The sequence below is a fragment of the Sinocyclocheilus grahami genome, unplaced genomic scaffold (assembly GCF_001515645.1).
Source record: "Sinocyclocheilus grahami isolate Dianchi unplaced genomic scaffold, SAMN03320097.WGS_v1.1 scaffold220.1, whole genome shotgun sequence".
Taxonomy (NCBI): domain Eukaryota; kingdom Metazoa; phylum Chordata; class Actinopteri; order Cypriniformes; family Cyprinidae; genus Sinocyclocheilus; species Sinocyclocheilus grahami.
In genome coordinates, this window is record NW_015505399.1 from 474,283 (window position 1) to 496,064 (window position 21,782).

At 38.4% G+C, this 21,782-nt stretch overlaps 2 protein-coding genes across 2 annotated transcripts in view; both read right to left on the minus strand.

Moving 5' to 3' along the window:
* The window catches only part of LOC107596545 (uncharacterized), a 30,700-nt gene extending 18,416 nt beyond the window's left edge, over positions 1-12,284 (minus strand). Inside the window, 13 exon segments of the mRNA XM_016287300.1 lie at positions 227-304; positions 657-788; positions 2,974-3,109; positions 3,111-3,136; positions 5,069-5,233; positions 5,336-5,503; positions 6,789-7,008; positions 7,342-7,437; positions 7,439-7,515; positions 7,947-8,087; positions 8,535-8,653; positions 11,893-12,167; positions 12,246-12,284. Coding sequence (XP_016142786.1) covers positions 227-304; positions 657-788; positions 2,974-3,109; positions 3,111-3,136; positions 5,069-5,233; positions 5,336-5,503; positions 6,789-7,008; positions 7,342-7,437; positions 7,439-7,515; positions 7,947-8,087; positions 8,535-8,653; positions 11,893-12,167; positions 12,246-12,284 — 1,672 coding nt within the window.
* Positions 12,285-14,811: 2,527 nt separating this feature from the next.
* On the minus strand, positions 14,812-17,552 carry fzd7a (frizzled class receptor 7a). Its single transcript, XM_016287270.1, has one exon. The coding sequence runs from the start codon at positions 17,089-17,091 to the stop codon at positions 15,430-15,432; it is 1,662 nt and encodes a 553-aa protein (XP_016142756.1). The 5' UTR covers positions 17,092-17,552; the 3' UTR covers positions 14,812-15,429.
* Positions 17,553-21,782: the final 4,230 nt, after the last annotated feature.

A 21,782-nucleotide genomic window follows, 5' to 3' on the forward strand; every position in this document is an offset into this window, starting at 1 on the left:
TATATATATATATGATATCAGAATTAGCTTTATTCGCCAAGTGTGCATAAACACACAAGGAATTTGTTGTGTTTTTTTAAGAAGCTCTTGGTACGTACATACATGCATACATATCTGACATGAGAACAGAAACATTTAAATAAGACTTGTATATGAACCATGTTTAATGATAAATCTGCACACTCCGTATTAAATTCTTCTTGTACTTTGGATAGGAAATGCTAACCTTCATCTGTTTCGTTGTCCTGTATGAGGATCGTCCAAGGCTGTTTCAAATCTCCCTCAGAAGTCACAACCTTAAGAACTGGAAACAAAGAGGTACATTCTTCATGTTAACATCTTCTCTGTCTTTTACAGACCTCCTGTGCTCTCTATTTTTGTTTTGTCTGCTGTGTTTCCCTTTATTTGACCTGAATCACCCATCACCTCATCTGTCCTTGAAATACACTAATACAGACTCCCCTGACAACAAGTTACGTTTACAGCATAATAACTCTAATAACACACGTCGTTGAGAATAACGTCTTGTGAACGTTTGAATGTTTTCTTTTCTTCTTTTCCTTAAGAGCCCTGCGAGCAAAAGCCAGTATAGACATTTCTGTGTTCTGTGTTTATTTGGTTGAGCACAATATAAAACCAAGTAAAGCCTCGATTACCGTGACCTTGTGTGACATCACCCATTATTGGGTGGTCCTCAGTGTCAACTGCGGGATCCCAGAGAGACAAGCGTATGATTTCACCGTCAGGACCCATTATTAGGGTGCCCACTGCTTTGCCTCCCTGCCATTCTGATAAACACAGAGATTCAAACAGTGAGACTTAACAAACCTAAAAGAGGAAAAAGAAGACAGTGCTCTACTTACAGTGGCTTCAAGATGTAATTAGACACGTAAGTTACATGTAAAAACATATGAATGTCATTGCATTAGAAACATTGACCTAAGTTGCATAGATGGCACAGGCACACTCATTTCACAAAAATGTGTTGTCAAACATTATTTTTATAGTCAATATTATGAAGTGTCAGTTAATGAACTGTTTTTGTATAGTTTTACAATGATATTATATTATATTTTAGTTGTATAGACAATAGTTGTATCGATATATAATGGTAAAATATAACTACACAAATATTTCTATACTATTAATGTAATTAATTAAATATTATATATTGTAACATTATATAATTATAGAAATAATTACATAAATACAAATTATTTTGCATTGTTAGATTTTAACATTACACAAAAATTGTATAGATTTAAAAGATGTATATTATGGTAAAAAGTAACTATACAACTATACCTACAATATCAATATATTTATTTATATACAAATAAAACATTATTATTATTTTTTTTTACAGTACAGTAGTTTTGCATGGAGATTTATCCAATTGTCCAATGGCTTCTAAACATTTAGTCTGTCTCAGTTGCTTCTGTCTCTTCATGTAATCCCAGATAGACTCAGTGACTTGATGGTGTGTGGGTCATGCCATCTGTTGCAGGACTCATGCAAACATCAAGGTTTAACCCATGACCTGCTTGTCTCCAGCTAACAGTTAGCATGGAGCTTTTTTTAATACTTGTTTTGGAATGTCTTCAATCCGCTTAAGTTGTGACGTAAGGAATACTGATTCTGTTTCAATTAAAAATATTTCAGTAGCTGTTTATGAGCACTATTCATTCATACAGTATCCCACATTTAAGCTAAGCTTTTAAAAATTCATAATTTAAACTACAGTCTCCAGGGTCATGGCGCCCCATGCACCAATATTTTTAAAGCTGAATCACTGTCTGACCATCTGAGATTTTATTATGGAGATAAAGGTTAGGATCATGATTTTTTTGTAGTATTACAGCACACTGTGAGTGTATATTGGCACAGTTTGTTGTTTGCTTTTAGCATCTGATTGAATGTTTGTACCCAGAAACGTTGACACTTGACATCAATCTTAAAGGGCACCTATTATGCTATCACTTTTACTTATTGTTTAAACATAAATGTTTGTTGGCAGTGTGTGCACGCAACACATTTCATGACATGAAAGAGAACTTAGTTTAGTACTCACATGCTGTGTGACAGCTGCTTTCTGTGCGCGCTCAGAAAACCGTATATAAGAAGTTTAAACTGATATGGCTTTAAAACGCATGTTTTTAATGCGATAGACATGATAATGAAAACCAAACAGATGTTTTTTAGCAGAATATCTGAGGTACAAGCTGTAAAGGCACAACCCTGTTCTGGAAATGGGGGTAGGGAGCAGCAGCTCCTTTGCATTTAAAGAGACATGCATGAAAACAGCATGTTTCTGCTTCCACTTTAGGCATTTTCAAAATTATATAATAAATGATCTGTGAGGTATTTTGAGCTGAAACTTCCCAGACACATTCTGGGGACACCTGAGACTTACAGTATATTACATCTTGTAAAAAAGATAATAGGTGCCCTTTAAAGGTGGGGTAAGTGATTTTTCAAAAACGCTGTAGAAAACTGATTCGGGCCCACCCGTGTAAATATCGGATCAGCTTTCCAGCGCTGGAGAGAACTCAAGGAGTGGAAGGCCTGTGATCGGACGCCGAGGTTGCTTTGTTTCTTCTCGATAGGTGAGTAACACCGTGTCTGCGCCGCAACAGCTAAAGTCTGTCTAGTACACTGGATGCGGCGCGGCACGACGACCATATGTAGACCATATGTATATGGTGTAGACAGCATCACTAATTATAATAGTTTTTTATCACGCCCCGCCACTCGCGTCCGGTGTAGACACGGTGTAACATTGGTTTTGCTTTGTTTCACAGAACTAATCGTTGCCCTGGTTGCGTACGCATGTGTGGGGCAGAGCTATCAAAATAGGGGCGAGACCCTTTTGGGGTAGGGGTGTGTTTGTTTTGGTGATTTCAAATGTCAACATTGGCTACCAGAAATCGCTTACCCCACCTTTAAGTGGATCTTTATGAAGCATGCTGTTACCTCTGAGCTCCAGAGGGATGCAAGCTCTAGTGTTTCCTGTTTGTGCTTCTGATTTACCTGCAGGGTCGTGTAGGTTCTGTCTGTACACAGCCATGGAGCTCTGTTTACCTGGACCCCTCCGGCCCACCAGGGGGGGGCAATGGACCAAGAGGGGGATGTTGATCTGAGGGAATTAAAGGTAAATAATTAACTTCTTCACTTCAGTTCTTCAGTAGCAATAGTTAAACAATCTCAAACTGAACAAGAATGACTTCAGAAATGCTCAAGTCGAATCTACAGCAGTGCAGCTTTCTCATAGAGGCTTGTTTTGCCTGGGTCCCTGAGCACTAATGAAAAACTGAACCTTAGCCTATGTGTTATTTACCATATCGGCCCCTGAGATCTCCCACCACCACTGTCCTCACTCCCCACTGCTCTGCCTGACTAAAGACTTCATTTAGCTGCAGCCAAGCACAAGCCGAGCCACACATGAAGAGGTGCTCGGCCCTCAGAGGGGGGCTGCGCTCTACCACCTCACTGTATGAGCCGCTGCAGCCCTGGAGCCTACAGCTTATTTAAGCCTTGTTTGAGGATAGTATGTGTGAACTAATGAGAAGAGGAAAGGCGGTCAGCAACATGAAAAATGAGATGGTTAAAAATAAGGGGAAAAAAATAATGAAAATGAGAAATTGGTAGGACTTTAAATTTGTCACAGTAAGGTTCAGGCAAATAGAGTTTAAGCGAGGATCTATTTGCAAGAGGTATTTTTATTAGGCCAATCAGAAAGCACACTATTAAATGGGAGCAAAGGAGAAACACAGAAACAATGCAAATCATCAGGAAACAAAAGGCTATAAATACACAAGGATGAGATAATGAGCAACTAAATAAGACACAGATGACAAACATAATCAGTAACCATATTGATAAACAAACTTAAAAACACGAAGGAATAAGAATAATATCAAAATAAGAGTCTCTAAACTGAAAAACACAAACAAAACATGACAAAATTTAGGTTTAATATATTAATATTAGTCAATGCATTAGGTATCACAATAATTTTACAGAATTTTTTATTAATCTAATTACTTTTGCAGCATTCATTTCAAAATACAATAATAATACACTTTTAACATTTTTTAAGTTGTATAAATGAACATTAGTAATTAGGAATGAACATGAATTATTTAACATAATAGTATGATAGTATTTTTTCATAAATTAACCTTAACCTTTAAATAAACTTAAAAATATTGTTCATTGTTGGTTCGTGATACCTAGTGCATTAACTATTGTTAATCAATTGAACCTTATTGTTAAATGTTACCCAAATAAATAATCATAAATTTTACTTAAACATTATTTGGTTGGATTGTGCGATGGCCAATGAAGGGTCAATAAATAATTAAGCAGTCACTCAAGGAAAATACATTTAACCAAATCAGCATATTAGAATGATTTCTGAAAGATCAAGTGACACTAAATTACATTTGAAAAATATATTCAAAACTCCTCAATATTGAAGTTAGTTTTTAAATGTAATGTTTAAATTGAAGTTACTCTGAAAGTACATTTAAACTGTATTGTTTTTAATTATTGTATTGTTGAATTTTATAATAAATTTCTAGCGGGATCACTTGATTGCTGACTCATTGGTAATGCTTTTACATGTACAAGTCAGAGTTTTGGCAGTGTTCTTGCATTTTTTCATCACTTCACCAGTTTTCAATACCGCAATTCCGTTGACTTTCAGGGTGAGTCATTTTGAGTTCTGCACTTGAATAAGAGCCCCAGGTGTTCTTACAATATGTATTTCAACAATATTAGATCTGTTTTGTCTTCTGAAAATGTTTGACAACTTTTTGAGTTTGCATTGAATTCTAGCACCAGTTTTGAATTTGTTGGTTAATGCTTCAGTTGTACTGCACTGGGAATAAAGGTGGATAATCAAAAAGACCATATCACAAAAAATAATCTTTTCTGTGATGGATTGTTTTTGTAAAGCTCATGCATCATGACTCGTCATATTTCCTTCAGCAAGTATGTTGTGAGTCATATGTGAATCAGCAGCTGTACTGTGTTAAACCTGAATAATACATAAATCTATCATTACCTCCTTTTTCTAGATCATCAGACCACATGACATTTCCAAGAGCCATCTCTATAATCCTGCACTTGCTGTCAGAGTGAGGGTCCTGTTTTCTTTGGTCTTGCCCCTCTGCATGCTCCAAATCACCAGGTGGCTCCGTCTCCTCAACAGGTGTCCTGTGGAGGTCATCTGAGGCACAGTAAAGAATGAATGGTTAGTAAAATGCGACATAATGAACTAACCCATTATGCTGTATTTATTGATAATAGTGTGCAGTGAGATGTTACACACCATCTGGCTGATGGGTGTCTGTTTGTGCAGGGAAAAGCAGCAGCACTTTGCTGTGCATGCGTCTCTCTGAGGGGTTTTCATGTGCAGTTCCCTCTTTGATGTCAGGGAGATGTACGTGTAGTTCCCTTTTTGGTAAATTCTCACAGCTGCTTTTTTTCTCTTTTATTTCTGTTTGATTCTTCAAGACAATTCCAAAAGAATTACGTGCAAGATATGGTGAATTTACAAGAGACAAGGTTATTTTTGTCGTTTCAGAACATTTACACTGTATCTTTCATGTTTTTAGGGTTAATAAGATTTAATGGGTATGATTAAATATTTAAATAATTAATTATTTAAAACTATTAATACCTTAATTCAGCAAAGATGCATTAAATTGATTAAAAGTAACATTTATGATTAAAATAAATGCTGCTCTTTTTAACTTTATATTCATGTTCTATAACTTATATTCTATAAGAAATGTTTCTTGAGCATCAAATCAGCATATTAAAATGATTTCTGAAGGATCATGTGACACTGAAGTCTGGAGCAATGATGCTGAAAATTCAGTTTTGCATCACAGGAATAAATTATATTAAAATAAAAAAAGAGTTCTAATAATTTTTTTAACAGTATTTCACAATATTAACATTTAATCCTTTACTGATTTACAAATGAGGAACATGACAAGTGATTATCATGCAAGAGTCAACCATTTCCACAGAATCACATTGTGGAAGAGTAGTACAGAAGCTAGAGCGGATGTTAAAATGCAGAAAAGTAGAGAACAGAGAGAACAAAAAGACATTTTTGTAGATTTATTTATATTAAAGAGTCATTTTGAGGTTTGCACATGAATAAGAGCCCCAGGTGTTCTTACAATACATATTTCAGTATTATTTTGACAATGTTTGACAAGTTTTGTCAAGACATTATCATCACAGAAGTTAACATGTAGAAAAGCGGAAAACAACAAAGTTTTTTAGGTTTGTTTATAAGAAGTACATTGGTTTAGGGTTATGTTTGAGATAAATGGTGTTATTATTCTTCCAGGTGTTCTTACAATACATATTTCAGTATTATTTTGACAATGTTTGACAAGTTTTGTCAAGACATTATCATCACAGAAGTTAACATGTAGAAAAGCGGAAAACAACATAAAGTTTTTTAGGTTTGTTTATAAGAAGTACATTGGTTTAGGGTTATGTTTGAGATAAATGTGTCTTCATACGTTTATTGGACTTTAATTACCACAAACTGAATTCTTACCATTGTTAAAGTGGGCGGTAAGTGAAAGACGGTGAAGCTGGGATCTGTTTCTGTATTCACTCTCCTCATGTGAGTTTCACCTCCACAGTGTCTCACCAAAGCAAACACAGTTTGCAGAACATCTAATTTATGACTTCATGCTTGTATCTGTATTTTATAGACTTTAAATGGTCACTAAATACTGATTCAGATCTTGTCTTACTCTGGCGGGATCCCTCCATGTGTCCACCGTAATAGTTGACCCGTGAGAGTGGGCTGTATTCCAAAGACGAATCCACATACACTGACCTCAGCGTGCACATCTCTCCAACACCACCTCCACTCTCCATCTGGCTGCGCTTTCCACAGCCGTTTAGATCCTTGGGATGGTCGATCACTTGTATCTGGTATATGTCAGAGCAAAATAATGAAAAGCTCTTTAGCTGAGTTTTGAACTTATGGTCACGTAGTTTGGAAGAACACATGGACTAAATAGTCTCCTTCTTCTTAGCATTTCTGCTCTACATTTTCATTGTAAAGGTTCAAAAGCCAAATTGTTCACATAAACAGCAGCATATTTCATCAGCGACACAGATTAACCAAGAAAATGAAATCAGATGCTGTTAAAGGTTAGATGTTTACTTATGAGCAGACCTTTCCAAGTGTCTGGTCTTATGATGCCAAAAGCACAGTGCCAATTAAATAGAGGAAATTTCAGGTCAGTGTTGGAAAAGAGCCAGATGAACATACTGTAGAGGTGATTTTTTTTGTTTCACCTCTGTTTGATCTTCAGTCCGATGTGCAGGTTCTGTCTCAGGGATCGGACTCATGTGAGCTCTGTACGTGTCAACTGCTATCCTGAGACTCTTGGTCTACAGGTCTTTTTCTCTCTTTCAGCTTCTCCTTCAGTTGCTCTTTCTGTTGTTTGGTCTTAAAGACCATTTGTTCATCTGGAATCAAGATCATTATAGACATTAAGTTAAAGAACAAGCATTATTCTGTGTCCAGTTATATTTCAGAGCGAGCAGAAGCTGAAGAAGCTGCTTGCGGTTGTAATGGTTTACATTTTAGGAATCAGTTTTTACTTCCTCTTGGCAATGCAGGGAAGGATTTTCCTAACTTAATGCTTTCAGTCCCGACATGAATAGAGTGCATTCAGAGGCAGGTATCTGATATGCGTTTCTTAAAGATGTAAACATTCACCCTCTGAATGGATTTGAACTAAACACTGGCACAAACACAGTAACATATTTTGAGTTTGTTCATTGCGTTCGCTGACATTGCTGTGCTGCACAGGATGTTGTTGATCTAATCAAGAACTGCTTTTGAATAGTAAGCGTTTATCTGATCGTTAGTGTCATTTGTGTTTCATGAACTCTACCTGGTGCCGCTTGAGTTTTCTCCTGGATTTGTACATGTACCGAACCATCCGTTATGGGTGGTAGAGGACCCAGGTCTACCCGGTTGGGCCGAGGGGAACAGAGGAAACATAGCTGATATATGATCTGATTAGTTTTTTCTCCTGAAAAACTATGGGATATATCATTTTATGCTAGATATATAATGTACATTATTGTTTAATGGTTTGGGGTCTGTAAGGTTTTTGAAAGAAAAGCTGTTCACCAGGCTGCATTTCTTTGATCAAAAATACAGTAAAAACAGTAATGTTGTGAAATATTATTGCAAATAATGTTGTTCCAATTAACTTATTTTCTTCCATTTATTATATTGAACTGAGCAGCCAGGGCCTTCTTTATTTATTTTTTTGATGTTCTACAGAACAAGAAAGTCATACAGGTTAGAAACAACTTGAGGGTGAGTAAATTATGAAAGTTTTTTTTTAATGTTTTTTTATTTCCCTTAATGACTTTAAATTTAACATGAAAGATCATGTTAAAGCATTTTGCCCTTTATTCTAGATACCTTTAAAATATATAAAACATTGACTGGATTGTTTAGAGAGTCTCACCTTTAACCTGGCTTGAATTATAGTTCTTCTCTCCAGGTTTGTGATGAGTGTTGATGTTCTGTATAGCATGTTTAGTATCTGGCAATAAGGGGTGCGTTACACCGGCAAGAGATCCAACCGTTGACTAAAGGAAACCAAGAATCATATATATATAAAGAGCACATGTGTTTGATTTTTCAGTCCTCTCCAAACATGTTCCACTATCTCCAACTATCTCTTTTGAAACCACTCAAATGCAATGTTCACTTACTTTCAAGGTCATTTGTCTGTATTAGCATGATGGATTTCTCTGCACGTGGCCTTCTCTTTGTAGTAAACGTCAGTGGAAAACGAAAACGTGAATGCCGAGCTGGAAGTCACACTGGAATTCTTTTGGATGCAATACCTTGCAATAGATTCAAAAGAATATAAGAGAACTGAGATGTTTTGATCTCCTGGGTTGAGCATTTAACAATAATAAAGAGAAACCAGGTGCTAGACATCAATGCTTTGAAATCAGTTTGTAAAAGAAAGAAAAACTACAATACATATCCTTAAAAATACAGCACAGTATAGGCTACTTTGTTAATGTGAAGGAATTTTCCAAGTTTTTTAGCCGTATTTTAAATTATGCACTTCATTGTGTTGTGTTTTAGGGTTGAAAGAAACTTTTCTGCCAGGACATTATCCTATAATCTTTTTTATAGAGATTTTTTCTTACAGTGTAGCTATTATTTATTCCCATAAAACGTTTAACTTACAAACAGCATTTGTCTTTATTTGATCAGTATTTGTTTCTAAATTATAAAATGTTTAAATGATTAAATATTATAATTTAAAATTTAATATTGTTTTTGTGTGTTATGGAAAAATTGTGTATTAAAAAAAATTTCTGTTTGACTTTTCAATTTAGTTTTTATTTTAGGTTTTGAATGGCATTTTAAGGCTGCCAAAGTGGTGCTTTTTAATAATGTTGAAAGCAGGTGGGTTATAAAGGTTTTAAGCAAAACTAAAATCATTTTTTGTTCATTTTGATTTTAGTTTAGTTAGTTTTGGAATTATTTTAGTTTGGGTTTTTCAAAGTTACGTTTTATTATTATATAACAAAAACAAATATCACAATTTAGTTTTTCTATCAATAATACTGATATTATGTCTAAGCATTATTTGTCTGAATTCAGCTGGCCTTGTTGAGGATGACTATGGCAGCCATTTTTGAGTCCCCGGAGCACACCTGTGTTGTTTACACTCTGCCGTAGTTGAACGTGACAGATCGAGACTTCACACAGACCACCCACAACCAAAGACCCTTCTCTCTGGAACCCCTCCAAGTCCCTGTCCAAACCCTCATGTCTATGAGGTAAACACACTGATTACTGCATTCAGCTCTCATCACCTGGATCATTCCCCGTAAAAGGGTGCCATTTCGGTCACATACTGCAGTAATTTTTCGGTGTCATTGAAGTTGCTCTTTTCTTGCTGATCACAGAGTATTCGGGCAGTTTCTCTTCTGATGGTTCATGCGGGTTTATGTTTGGATGATAGAAGCTGGACATTGTGAAAACGAAGCCACCGTAGAGTTTACTTTTCTCGTTCAAGATGCACACCTGATTCGATGATCTTTTTGATCTCTTTCCGCATCGACTGTTGATTTTCAGTCAGGGGATTTTCGGGGGTGCGGAGAGAGGATGGATTAATGTGCATATAATGAGGGAACAGTCAAGGGCTGTGGAGCATTAGCAGATTGTGGTGGACGGGAATTGGATAGATTATGGACTGTGTGCTTATGTAAAATCCCTCAGGACACCTTTATTAAGATTTGTAGCTCACATCTCACGGAGGTCAAACGGCACATTATGGGTAAATCACCAGTTTGATTGACCTGGAATGTGTGGAAATTGAAGACATCTTGAGGACTGACCGCATATGTGTGTGTGTGTGTGTATGCTGCGTACTGACGGCAGCGTTATCTGCCAGGCCCAGGTGCAGCTGAAGTGCTCAGTGAAAGGTTACGGAGTGAAATGTAAAATGAACATACCACATTTCACCTACTTGCCTTTAGGATGGGGTTACCACTCCGGCCAGTTGAGCAGAGGTACGGCAATCAGAGCCGGTAAACTAATACCGCCGCCAAGTCTGTCACCCTGACCTGAACCTGAGTTTCAACTTTTCTGGGCAGTAAAATTCTGGAAGATTTACTGTGGACTGGCCTGTCCCTCAAGTTTACGTCCCACCTCTCCTGCTCTGTGGCAATCAGGAGGAAACTTCAGGCAGATCTGCACAATGGTTCATTTGTAGTAGATCTGGGCCTCTTAACTGAAGAAATTTGACAGATAAGGAATCGTTTCATGCAGTACTCGGTCATGTACATGTACGTTAACTGATACATTAATCAGATGACTGTTCTGTTCAGCGGTCTTTTCAGTATACAGCGTTTTTTAAACTTGACTATTAAGTCAAGTAATTAAATTATGAGTGATGTTTCGAGAATTTCATGACCTCTGCATAAACAACGACAGTAACAACATTATTTTGTGGAACACTCACTAAATACTTGTTTTAAAACAACAACAACTGTACTTTCAGATCAAATGAAAGGCCACTTAATTATATATAAGAAACTTTTCATCATTTGTAGTTTTTAGCACACTAAAGCACACTTTAAAAAAGTGAAAATGGCCTATTTTACTAAGAGCATTTTAATTTAAAGAACATTTTAATTTATGACTTTTTATAAATACACTTAATCTGCGTTGATTAAAATGTGTAAATGTAAAGTACTTGATTATAATTTTAACTCTAGCGTGTTATGCAATGTTACATTTAAATTATTTTAAATGTACTGAATTGCAGCTTAACTACAAATGTGTAATTACAAATATATTTAAATTCAGGACACAGGTTTGCTTATTTAACCATATTTCAAAGACAATAGGTAGCTTTATTTTAAGATGTCCTTGTTACATATGTTACATGGAATTACTATTATAATAACAATTAATTATGCATAGTTACATGCAAGTAACCATAAACCAAACCCTAATCCTAACCCTAAACATATAGTAAGTACATAAAGTGTAACCGAAATGTATAATTATAACATAAAGATGTACTTGAATCCTATTTAAGTTGGTCGATAAAAGCACTTTAGAGTTCAGCTAATTGCATTTAATATAAATTTCAAACTATAATACATTTTCATTTAATTGCAGCTAACATGAAAACATTCAATTCAGTTTACACATAGGCCTAAGTATGTTGTTTTTAAGTGTATTCTGCCCGTAATAAATATTAAAAATATGCTAAATGTACTTCCCTTTGCAAGGGTAATAGTGTAGAATTAGTATAGAACCTTTATTTATTCTTCTACTTCTCAGATTTACCTTCTTTTTTCCAAAAGCCAAAAATAGCTCCAGTCAGGCCTTGCAGTGTGTGCAGCTGCTTCTCAACTTCCTGTTTTGGGCCGGTTGGAGGCTTTCTCTTCCTGTTAACCTGGCCAGTCTGGTATGCCAGTGCGAGATCCTCTGAATACAGAATAAGAGGCCCTCTCCTCGTACTGTAGGTCTTAGGAGGAACTGGCTCCTGGCCTCCAAAAAAACGGTTGCTGCTGGTAAGACGCAGCAGTGGAGGCTGGGATTTCCAGTTGAAGTAGTCCTAGTTAAGAAGAGATCATTTTTCCATTGACTGTGTGCAATTCAGTCAGCAATTTTTTTTCTGCTTTTGTTCTCGTACTTCAGTTTGTGGCCGAGCTCCCCTCTCCTCAGCGACCATTTCTCTTTAATTCAGAATGCATTCGTGTGTTCATTCAGCATCCCCGCCCGCTGCTTTTACATACTACTGAATCATTTCGGCCCATGTTACGAATGTCTGTGTTTACTGAGCTTTGCAGTTGCCAGGCTCTCCACAGCTCAGAACTGATTTCTTGTTGCCTTGGTTGCAACCAAGCAGTTACCCCCTCCTGGTCAGGCCAGCAACTTAGCTAAACCCGTCCTAATATACAAACAAAAGGAAGATGACAGCTCACAGCTTTTGTGAATAACCAGAACTGGGTCTCCTGCAGGACACGTCCTGTCATATGCCCAGGATAGCACATCCCTAATTAGTGTTATTGATTGTGCCACAAGAAATAGACTTTTCCTTCCTTCACATAAAACCCCCTCCATCAATCAAATAGGCAGGAGAAATTGTTCAAGCTTACAACTAAAGACCTGCAGGATGTCCTTAAATAATGTGAGAGGATACCGTGACAGTTTAGCCACAAGAAAAAAAAATACAAAGAAAGATACATGGAGTGATGTTTGACAGCAGGTGTTATTATGTCTGGCTAATGAATATGTTTTAGTAAAACAGTACATTTGTAGGTTTCTTTTGACCAGCTCCTGTGCTTTACTATACTCCAGTCTCCAAGAGGTTGGAAGTTTAAACTGAGCTTCACAGTTTACTGTAGAGGGAAGACTTATTCAGCCTGAACCACAACACTAGCCTCTTCAACCACATCTCCATGTGCATTGTGTTACCTGGTGAATCAGTTTATTGCTCTGTGAGATCATACTTTTTGACGTTGAACAGAACCCTAGTCTGGCCACCTGCAGGGCTTAATAGGCTGATGAGGACAAAATGTTAGGATACTTAACGGTAACCTGCCTACACCCCCTGAGCTTAGCTCTTGCTTTTTCTCAACCTAGCCTGTGTAGAGTATTGTAATGATGATTTAAAAAAAAAACGCCATCCAATGTGATCCTTAAAGGGTTAGTTCACCCAAAAATGAAAATTCTGTCATTAATTACTCAGCATCATGTCGTTCCAAACTCGTAAGACCTTCGTTCATCTTCAAAGAAAGCGCGTGCATGTACGTAATCTGCGTAATCAGCGTTGTTTACACTTAGGGGAAAGCATGCGTATGCATTGGGATACTCTCTAAAACGGCGGAAGACGTAACTCGGGGGAGAAGAATTGTTGAAAAAATTGTTATTGTTGTTTTCTTTGTGCTCAAAAAGTATTCTCGTAGCTTTGCAAAACTGAAGTTGAGCCACTGATATCACATGGACTGTTTTACCGAGGTCCTTACTACATTTCTGGACCTGGGAACATTACAGCTGCGTTGCTGTCTATGCAGAGTCTGAGAGCTCTCACATTTCATCAAAAATATCTTAATTTGTGTTCCGAAGATGAACGAAGGTCTTACAAGTTTGGACGAACGACATGAGGGTGAGTAATTAATGACAGAATTTTCATTTTTGGGTGAACTATCCCTTTAAGTCATTTTTTGCCCAAATTGAAATAATTAAAAATTCATGATTATATTAAATGAAAATGGTTTATTTTCTGCTCTCAAAATGTATTATGATAGTGAGTATTATTAGTATTAATGCAATAACAATTTCTGTAAAAATGAAAATAACTTAAGGATACTACCTCAGTAATGAGTATCCCGTTTACACTTTATTTCAGTCACTTTTGGCATAATGCAATATGCCATGCATTTTATATCATCGTCTGTACTGATCTGCTGTTGTTCTTTATTATACATCTTATTCACAGTTTGTTCTGTAGACATTCAAGTTTGCGACATAATTATTGTTACAGAATATGATTCATGAAATAAAATATGCATTCTGTTCACAATATAATATAATAATGTAATGCAATATAATATTTTGTTGATTGCTTTGCAGCATGCACATTTATAATGTACTTTTAAGGTTGTTACAAAGCAATGCTTTTAAATATATGAAAGCTCTCCAGTTGTACAGGAGATAAATTATGTAGCCTACAACATGTGATTATGAACTAAACATCTGCTTAAAAATAAAATTAAACGTATCTTTCAATCTTGAAACTTGGTTTTACAGTTCATTCAAGTCAACTCCGCTTGTAATCTAGTGTTCTCAACATAACAGTCACCTGTAGGTGGCGCCAAAGCCCCGGCCTTACGCTTCATCTCAGCATACCTGCAGGAGTTTCCCTAATAAACACTATAAATACAATAAATATCACCACAGCACACACCTGAACGCACAATTGTATTTGGTCTCATTTTCTGAGGCTGACTTTGTCTTGTTTATAATAACATTACAAATAATTTTGACTATTTCAGTTAAGTCATTGAGCACGTTCTGATATGGTTTTCTTAAAAAAAACGAAATGTTTAACAGATCAGCGTGTGGTGTAGGCCTACACATCTTTATGTCTTTGTTTTCAAGATATTAAAAAATAATCGGTTGCAAACAAGAACTGTGTAATGCCATCTGTAAAGTAAAATGAGTCGGTTAAAAATCTAATCATTTTATTCAGCGAAACTGTACAGATACAAAGGTCTCTTACCAAATTTAAAAAATCAAGTAAAAACCAGCAAGATTATTTTCATAAATACATATATTCTTTCAGAAAAGGTGATTATTTACACGTTACATCGTTTAAAGGGAACTTGCATAAATTCACAGCTGTACACATGCATATAAGTATCCCAATCCTAATGCGTACTTGACGGTCCATGTGTGCCAATGTATGCGTGATTGTCGACGGAGGGCTGCGAAAGTCATACAAGTCCCCAGTTAAAACAAGGGATGGTACGTGTGTATAAGGCAAATTACGTCCAATATCGTCAGGTACAGAACCGTGAGCGTTGCGCAAATCATTCAGTACTGTCTACAGAGATCACATCTGCAAATGATATCGTGTTGCACAGAAACATAGTCTTTTTCACATACAAATATATGAGAAAACCCGATGGTTAAACAGACTCAGGCTGATAACACTGTCCATGATGGTCCGTCTCCACTGTGGAAACGTCTAGTAGTGTCCACAAAACTCACTCAACAAGTCGCGTAACAGTTCTCCGCTCGAGACATTTAGCGCAGAGAAAAGTTGCATGATCAAAGCTTGACCGAAACTATCAGCTCGACTCGCTCTTTATTCATACCGTCGTCTCGCCTTGGTTGCTATTGCTGAGCCTTTTATAAAACCTGCGCCAAGACTGCAGCGTTTTCCCAGACCATATCCAAAATCCAGAGGTGATTCCCACGATCATGGTCATCAGATACTTTATCATGAATACGGTGAAGTCTGGAGACATGGGGGCGAAGTTGTTGACTGGGCAAGGGACGGCGAACCGCTTACACGTTTGCATGTGCCAGGTCTTCTCCCACTGCTCGCGGAAAGCCTGCTCGTAGAAGTAGCACGCGATCACGATGGTAGCGGGAACCGTGTAGAGCACGCTGAACACGCCGATGCGCACCATCAGCTTCTCCAGCTTCTCCGTCTTGGTGCCGTCGTGCTTCATGATGGTTCTGATGCGGAAAAGCGACACGAAGCCGGCCAGGAGGAACGAGGTGCCGATGAAGAGGTAGACGAAGAGGGGCGCCAAGACGAAGCCACGCAGAGAGTCCACGTTGTAGATGCCAACGTAGCACACCCCGGTGAGAATGTCACCATCCACTTGGCCCATGGCGAGGATGGTGATGGTCTTAACCGCTGGGACAGCCCAAGCGGCCAGGTGGAAATACTGAGAGTTGGCCTCAATGGCTTCATGACCCCACTTCATTCCCGCAGAGAGGAACCACGTGAGGGACAGAATGACCCACCAGATTGAACTTGCCATGCCGAAGAAATAGAGGATCATGAAGAGGATGGTGCAGCCCTCTTTTTTCGTGCCCTGCGCGACGGTCTTATAACCATCATCGTTGAACTTGTCAATGCAAACGACTTTGTCTTCAAGGAAAAAGCCAGCTGCGTACGCAACAGCCACCATGAAGTAACACCCAGAGAGGAAGATGATGGGCCTCTCCGGGTAACGAAACCGCCTCATGTCCACTAAGTACGTGAGAACGGTGAACAGTGTACTAACGCAGCACAAAATAGACCAAATTCCAACCCAGAGCCGGCCAAATTTGACCTCTTCCTCTCTAAAATACATCAGCCCGCTGGGTCTAGTGGGCTCACACGGCGCCCCGCAGTCTTTTTCGCCCATGAAGTGGTACTTGAGATAAGTGGGCACTTTGAGCTGCAGCGGACATGTGAACTGCTGGCTGGGTCTGACCACGTTCGGCTGTAATGTGATCAGTTCTGGGACGTAGGGCGTCGGGTTTGAGGTCGGGCTTCCCGCGTCCGAGGTGTTCTGACCCACGCAGATCTCCCCCGCGCCGTGCACCGGGAAGTTCTCGCAGCGCAGGCGCTCGGGCCACTGGAAGCCGAACTTGTTCATGAGGGCCTCGCAGCCTTGTCTCGCGCGCTCGCACAGGGTGCGACACGGCGGGATGGCTTGCTCCAGCACCGTGCAAACCGGCGCGTACATGGAGCAGAGGAAGAACTTGAGGTCCATGGAGCACTGCACTTTCACTAGGGGGTAGAACTGGTGCACCTCCAGCCCGGCGTCCTCCTGATTGGTGTGACCCAAAAGGTTGGGCATGATGGTCTGATTGTAGGCGATGTCCGTGCAGAGAGGTATCGATATGGGCTGGCAGAAACCGTGCTCGGGAATGGAGATGCCCTTTTCTCCGTGATACTGGCCGCTGGACGACTGCAGGGCCAGGGCGAGGAACAGAAGAAAGTATCGAGTAATCCCGCAACAGTGTTGCATTTTGAGGAGAGCTGTTATTTGGGTGATTCGGTGCGAAAGAAACGAGGCTGAGGCTGCTCCGAGAAAAAGTTTGTGTGACCAGTTCGTTTGCGTTTAAACGATCAAAAACTCCTCGCTTGAGCTCCTGTCACGACACTCGTGGTCTAAAAGCAAGCATGTTAGGCAAATGAGTGGATCTGGGAAGAAAACCCTGACAAGAAGTCACCAAGTCCGAAAATACATCCAAACTAAATCCACGAGCGCATCGTTTTTTTCCCTTCTTCGAGGTTTGTTAGAGAATCTTCCGACTGTTATTTAAAGTTTTCCGCCTGGCTCTCCAAATCAAGTCTGTGTATCCAATGACTTTAGAGCTGCATTTCAGAGAGTCGTGTCGCTGCTGGAAAACTTGAGTCGGATATCTTGAGCAGAGTGCGCTTTCCTCGCTTTGTGTCGCTTTCGTGAGCGCTCGGCAGACGCGCTTCTCACTGACTGAAGGTTTGAGCGCAAGTGAGGCGCACATACAATAATGTGCCGTCGGTTTCTACACACCCCTCATTCAGATTCACTGCCCCTCTATGCGGGGCGCCTTGAAACCAGTAGGGGTTTAGACCAATCACAGGGTTTGTTTTCCTTTGCGTCTTGCTTTTGATTGGTCATTGGATGTAATTGCGGAGGGTTTCAGCTATCAGAAACTTTCCTTCTGTATAGTGCGGAGAAAAAAAATCCATAGGCTGGTTTCTGAAAGTGTAGTAATTCACTGGGCATGCACGTGACTAATACTGGGGTTTCTCGATTCAAATACAGCTTGTGTTCAAAAAAAAAAAAACTTTCAAATGGTGATAATGAATATTGTCGCCATTAAACATTAAAATATGTGTATATTAATTTATATTTCAAAGTTTGGCAGTCACATAACTAAATAAGTGGCAAATCCATGTGGGAAAATCTAAACAAAAAAAAACAATCCGGTGAGTACATAACATTTTCCAAATCTATTTTCTTAATATCTGCATATTTTTGTTGCAGTATTATTTTAAAGATGTTTTGAAAAGGTAACATTTACTATTTTAATGTTAATCTACTGAAAAGTGCGCACACCTAATGACAGGCCTCACACCTACTTTTCAGCCCTGCTAGAAAGCAGGTAAATATTTAGATAATTTTCATTTGAATTATTCTCACGCATTGCAGGTGCGGAGCATCAGCTAAACAATTTGGGCTACTTAAGGGCAAAGAATGCAGAGAATTAAATGCACATGAAGAGTGTGTCCATTTAAGGATGAGATTAAGGGAAAAAAAACTACATGCAATCTGTCTGGAAAATTCTCTGAAATTTATTAAGGTCCAGATTTAAAGAGGAAAATAAATAATTGATAAACCAAACACAGTTTCAGTGGTGCCAAAAATGGGGAATATTCACAACTTGTTACAATTATAAACCAATGAATTACTAACTGTCAGAGACCAGCGATAGCCAGAGCGATTGGCTTATTAAATAACTTATTCTTAATCATAAATAAAAAATCTTCTTCTCTCTGCTGGAGTGTGTTTTAAAAATAGATCTGAGCTTTATAGCTGTATGTCTGGTTACTCGGTATGTAAATGTGAGGGTTGAGGGAGATGATCTGCTCTGTGGACCTCAACATCAATCACACAGAGCCCAAAGCTGCTGCCTCAGAAATGAGCGCTATGGCACGCTTATTCTGGTGCTCACCGTAGCTCTACAGCAGCCCATGTTTGATCGCTGAGCATATACACTCACTTCATCTTTCGAGAGACATGCAACTTAAAGCTTTGACTGACAGTTTCTTAAGAGTATACTTCTCTGGTTTATTAGATTATAGTTGCTAGGGTTGAAAAATTCATCCAGTAAGTTGTTCTGATGTTGTTTAAGTGATAAAATACAGCATGATTTTATAATTCACGATTCTTGTTCCTGTTTGAATTTGAGAACAGATTACGGTTGAAAATGTAATGCTACTCTGCAAGAGTGTTTTATTATGTACATACTTTTGGTTTTTTAACGTACCTTAGTAGGACCAATAAAAGTAGGAACAACATTAAGGCAGACTATGTGAAACAGTCTATATTAGCAATAGGAAAATATTCTAAGAGATGGTATGATATGTTGGTATGGGTGGATTGAGAGATGTCAAAAAGAAATGATTTAGTAGAGATGATTAGACCAGTTGGAGAAGTTCATATGAGTTTTTAGTAGGCTTCATTAATGTTTGTGGTTTCCCACTGGACCTTATTAGCTCTTGCACTGCTCAGCTCCTCATTTTACACTTCATCTATTGAAGAGAGAAAGTAGAGGGTGGTAATGAAGGGAATATGGGTGGCATGCGGTGGAATAAACTACATCATCTGTTGTATTTTGCTGAAAATACTTTGACATGATGTGAACTTTATTGAAACTCTAAACTTTCCAATTCTATTTGCCTGTGCTTTGAGTAGTGTCTTTATTAACCTGTGGATCATACTTATTTTGGGGGCTAATTGAATTTGACCTTTAATCATCCTGACAAAAAAATCAATCCACTGCTTTTTGCGTGTCAATATTTATTGTTCTTTCTGTGTTTTATAGGCCCAGTTAGAGCTCTGCATGTCTCCACATTTTGACGAGTGACGTCTGAGGTGAGCATAACAATACAGTGTATATAATAAAGCTTGTGTTTTTTGTTTTAGTGTGTTAAAGGATTAGTTTACTTCCAGAATTTAAAAAAATCCTGATAATTTACTCACCCCCATGTCATCCAAGAGGTTCATGTCTTCCTTTAGTTGAAAAGAAATTAAGTTTTTTGAGGAAAACATTCCAGGATTTTTCTCCATATAGTGGACTTCAATGGGAGCCAATGGGTCGAAGGTCCAAATTGCAGTTTCTGTGCAGCTTCAAAGGGCTCTACACGATCCCAGCTGAGGAATAAGGGTCTTATATAGCGAAACGATCAGACATTTTCTAACAAAAATACAAATTTATATACTTCTTAACCACAAATGCTTTATAAACATACCTATATCTAAACATACAAATATATTATGATAAACTGAACTCACATTTGTTTCATAATGAACGTCACAGTTATTGAACGGAATTGAACCAATACTGAACTGACTTGAGCTGAATAAGGATTATTCACTGTCTTGCTACAGCGGCTTTACAGCAGAATTTGGATTTGCATCAGTTTTGAAGTTTGCATCTTTTATTCTGTTACTTTTCAGTTTAGTACTACTTTTACTACTTTGAAACAATCTCTATTGTATGAAGCACTATAAAAATAATGATGACTTGACATTTGAAGCAAAAACCTTGCGAAATCACGTCTTACTAAATAATTATGTTGTTTCTTTCAACTAGGTCAGTGAAGCAAACTAAATGATATGTTTTTACTAATAATCAGTGATGGTTTCAGAGAGGCTGATTTCCCAAAGGAGTCGCTCAGACAGACACACCCACCAATATTCACCCGACCCTTGAGACACAAACTACAAACTACATGATTAAAAGTGAAACGTCTCTGACATGACCCTGCTGGGAACTAACTGCAAGTTTCCAGGAAATTCTGGAAATGCATTGTTAGTTTTCCAAGAACTTTTCCTCCCATTGGTGCTATGTTTTAATCACTTATATTTTGGAGAACATGTTTTCCAGATTATGTGCAGTTTCTTTTACAGTTTGTTCCATGGACCTATTGATGCTCATCCCATCAAAGCCTCATGATTTAGGACGTTCTGTACACGAGGAAATCTCATTACACCATGCTGGATTTGCTGTCCCAGAGATGTTTTTATCGTACACATTCTTCATGCACTTTTTTCTAAATATTAGTACTAAATAATATCACTTTTCTGGACCTATGCCATAGTTTTAGTCTTTCGTATTCCTCCCTTTTTCCTCAAATAATATTAATTACATCAAAAGACCCAAACCAAGAGAAATAAAAGAAAAAGCACAATTGAATGGCACAAGCAGAAAATCCTTTCCCGGCCATTCAGCTCTTTCAGTAGCAGGTCCGTAAATTTGCGGGTGAGTCTGTTTTGATTTGGTCAAGCCCTCGGTTTCCCGTAGTCTGGCACCAACGTTAACTTACTGAGGACTGTGGCACATAACTCAACACTGCATACACATGCAAGGCAAATAAAACACTTAAGGATGGTCAGTGAGGGCTTTGAGCCGCATCGTCCTGGGCCAAGTGTATATCACTGTGGTCATTTAGCTACCGTGTCAGTTGGTAAGGCTCTCTGGAAGTCTTCAGTGGAGATTTTCCTGCTTACAGAGTCATATACACAGATGGAGTATAGTCATATATCTGCACTGGGTGGTGCCTGTATATTAACCCACTACTCAAGACTTCCATGTTTGAAGAAATGTTAGCTCTTGTCTAAATGAATAGCGTGCTTGTATTAGAGAGGAAATACAACCCTATTTTATACCCTGATTATGTCGGTCTGGACCTGCAGGATGCCACAGCATTCATCAGCATTCAGCTCCATATAAATGTCCTTTGTTTGCGTTATATTTCCATAGCTAATGGCAAGAGAGAGTATCATGATTCACATACATATTTAAAAAGCCCCAGGCAAGTCTGCCTATGACAGTGGTTCTCATGCACTGGGAGAGGTGCAGGCAGCAGATGAAGGGATGGTGTCTGCCGCAGGAATGAATGAAGATAGTCACAAGAGAGAGAAAGCGAGGCAGAGACAGGCAGAAA

Bases quoted from the DNA above. Each gene is read 5' to 3' on its own strand.
- fzd7a (XM_016287270.1), bottom strand. From the start codon at position 17,091: ATGCAACACTGTTGCGGGATTACTCGATACTTTCTTCTGTTCCTCGCC.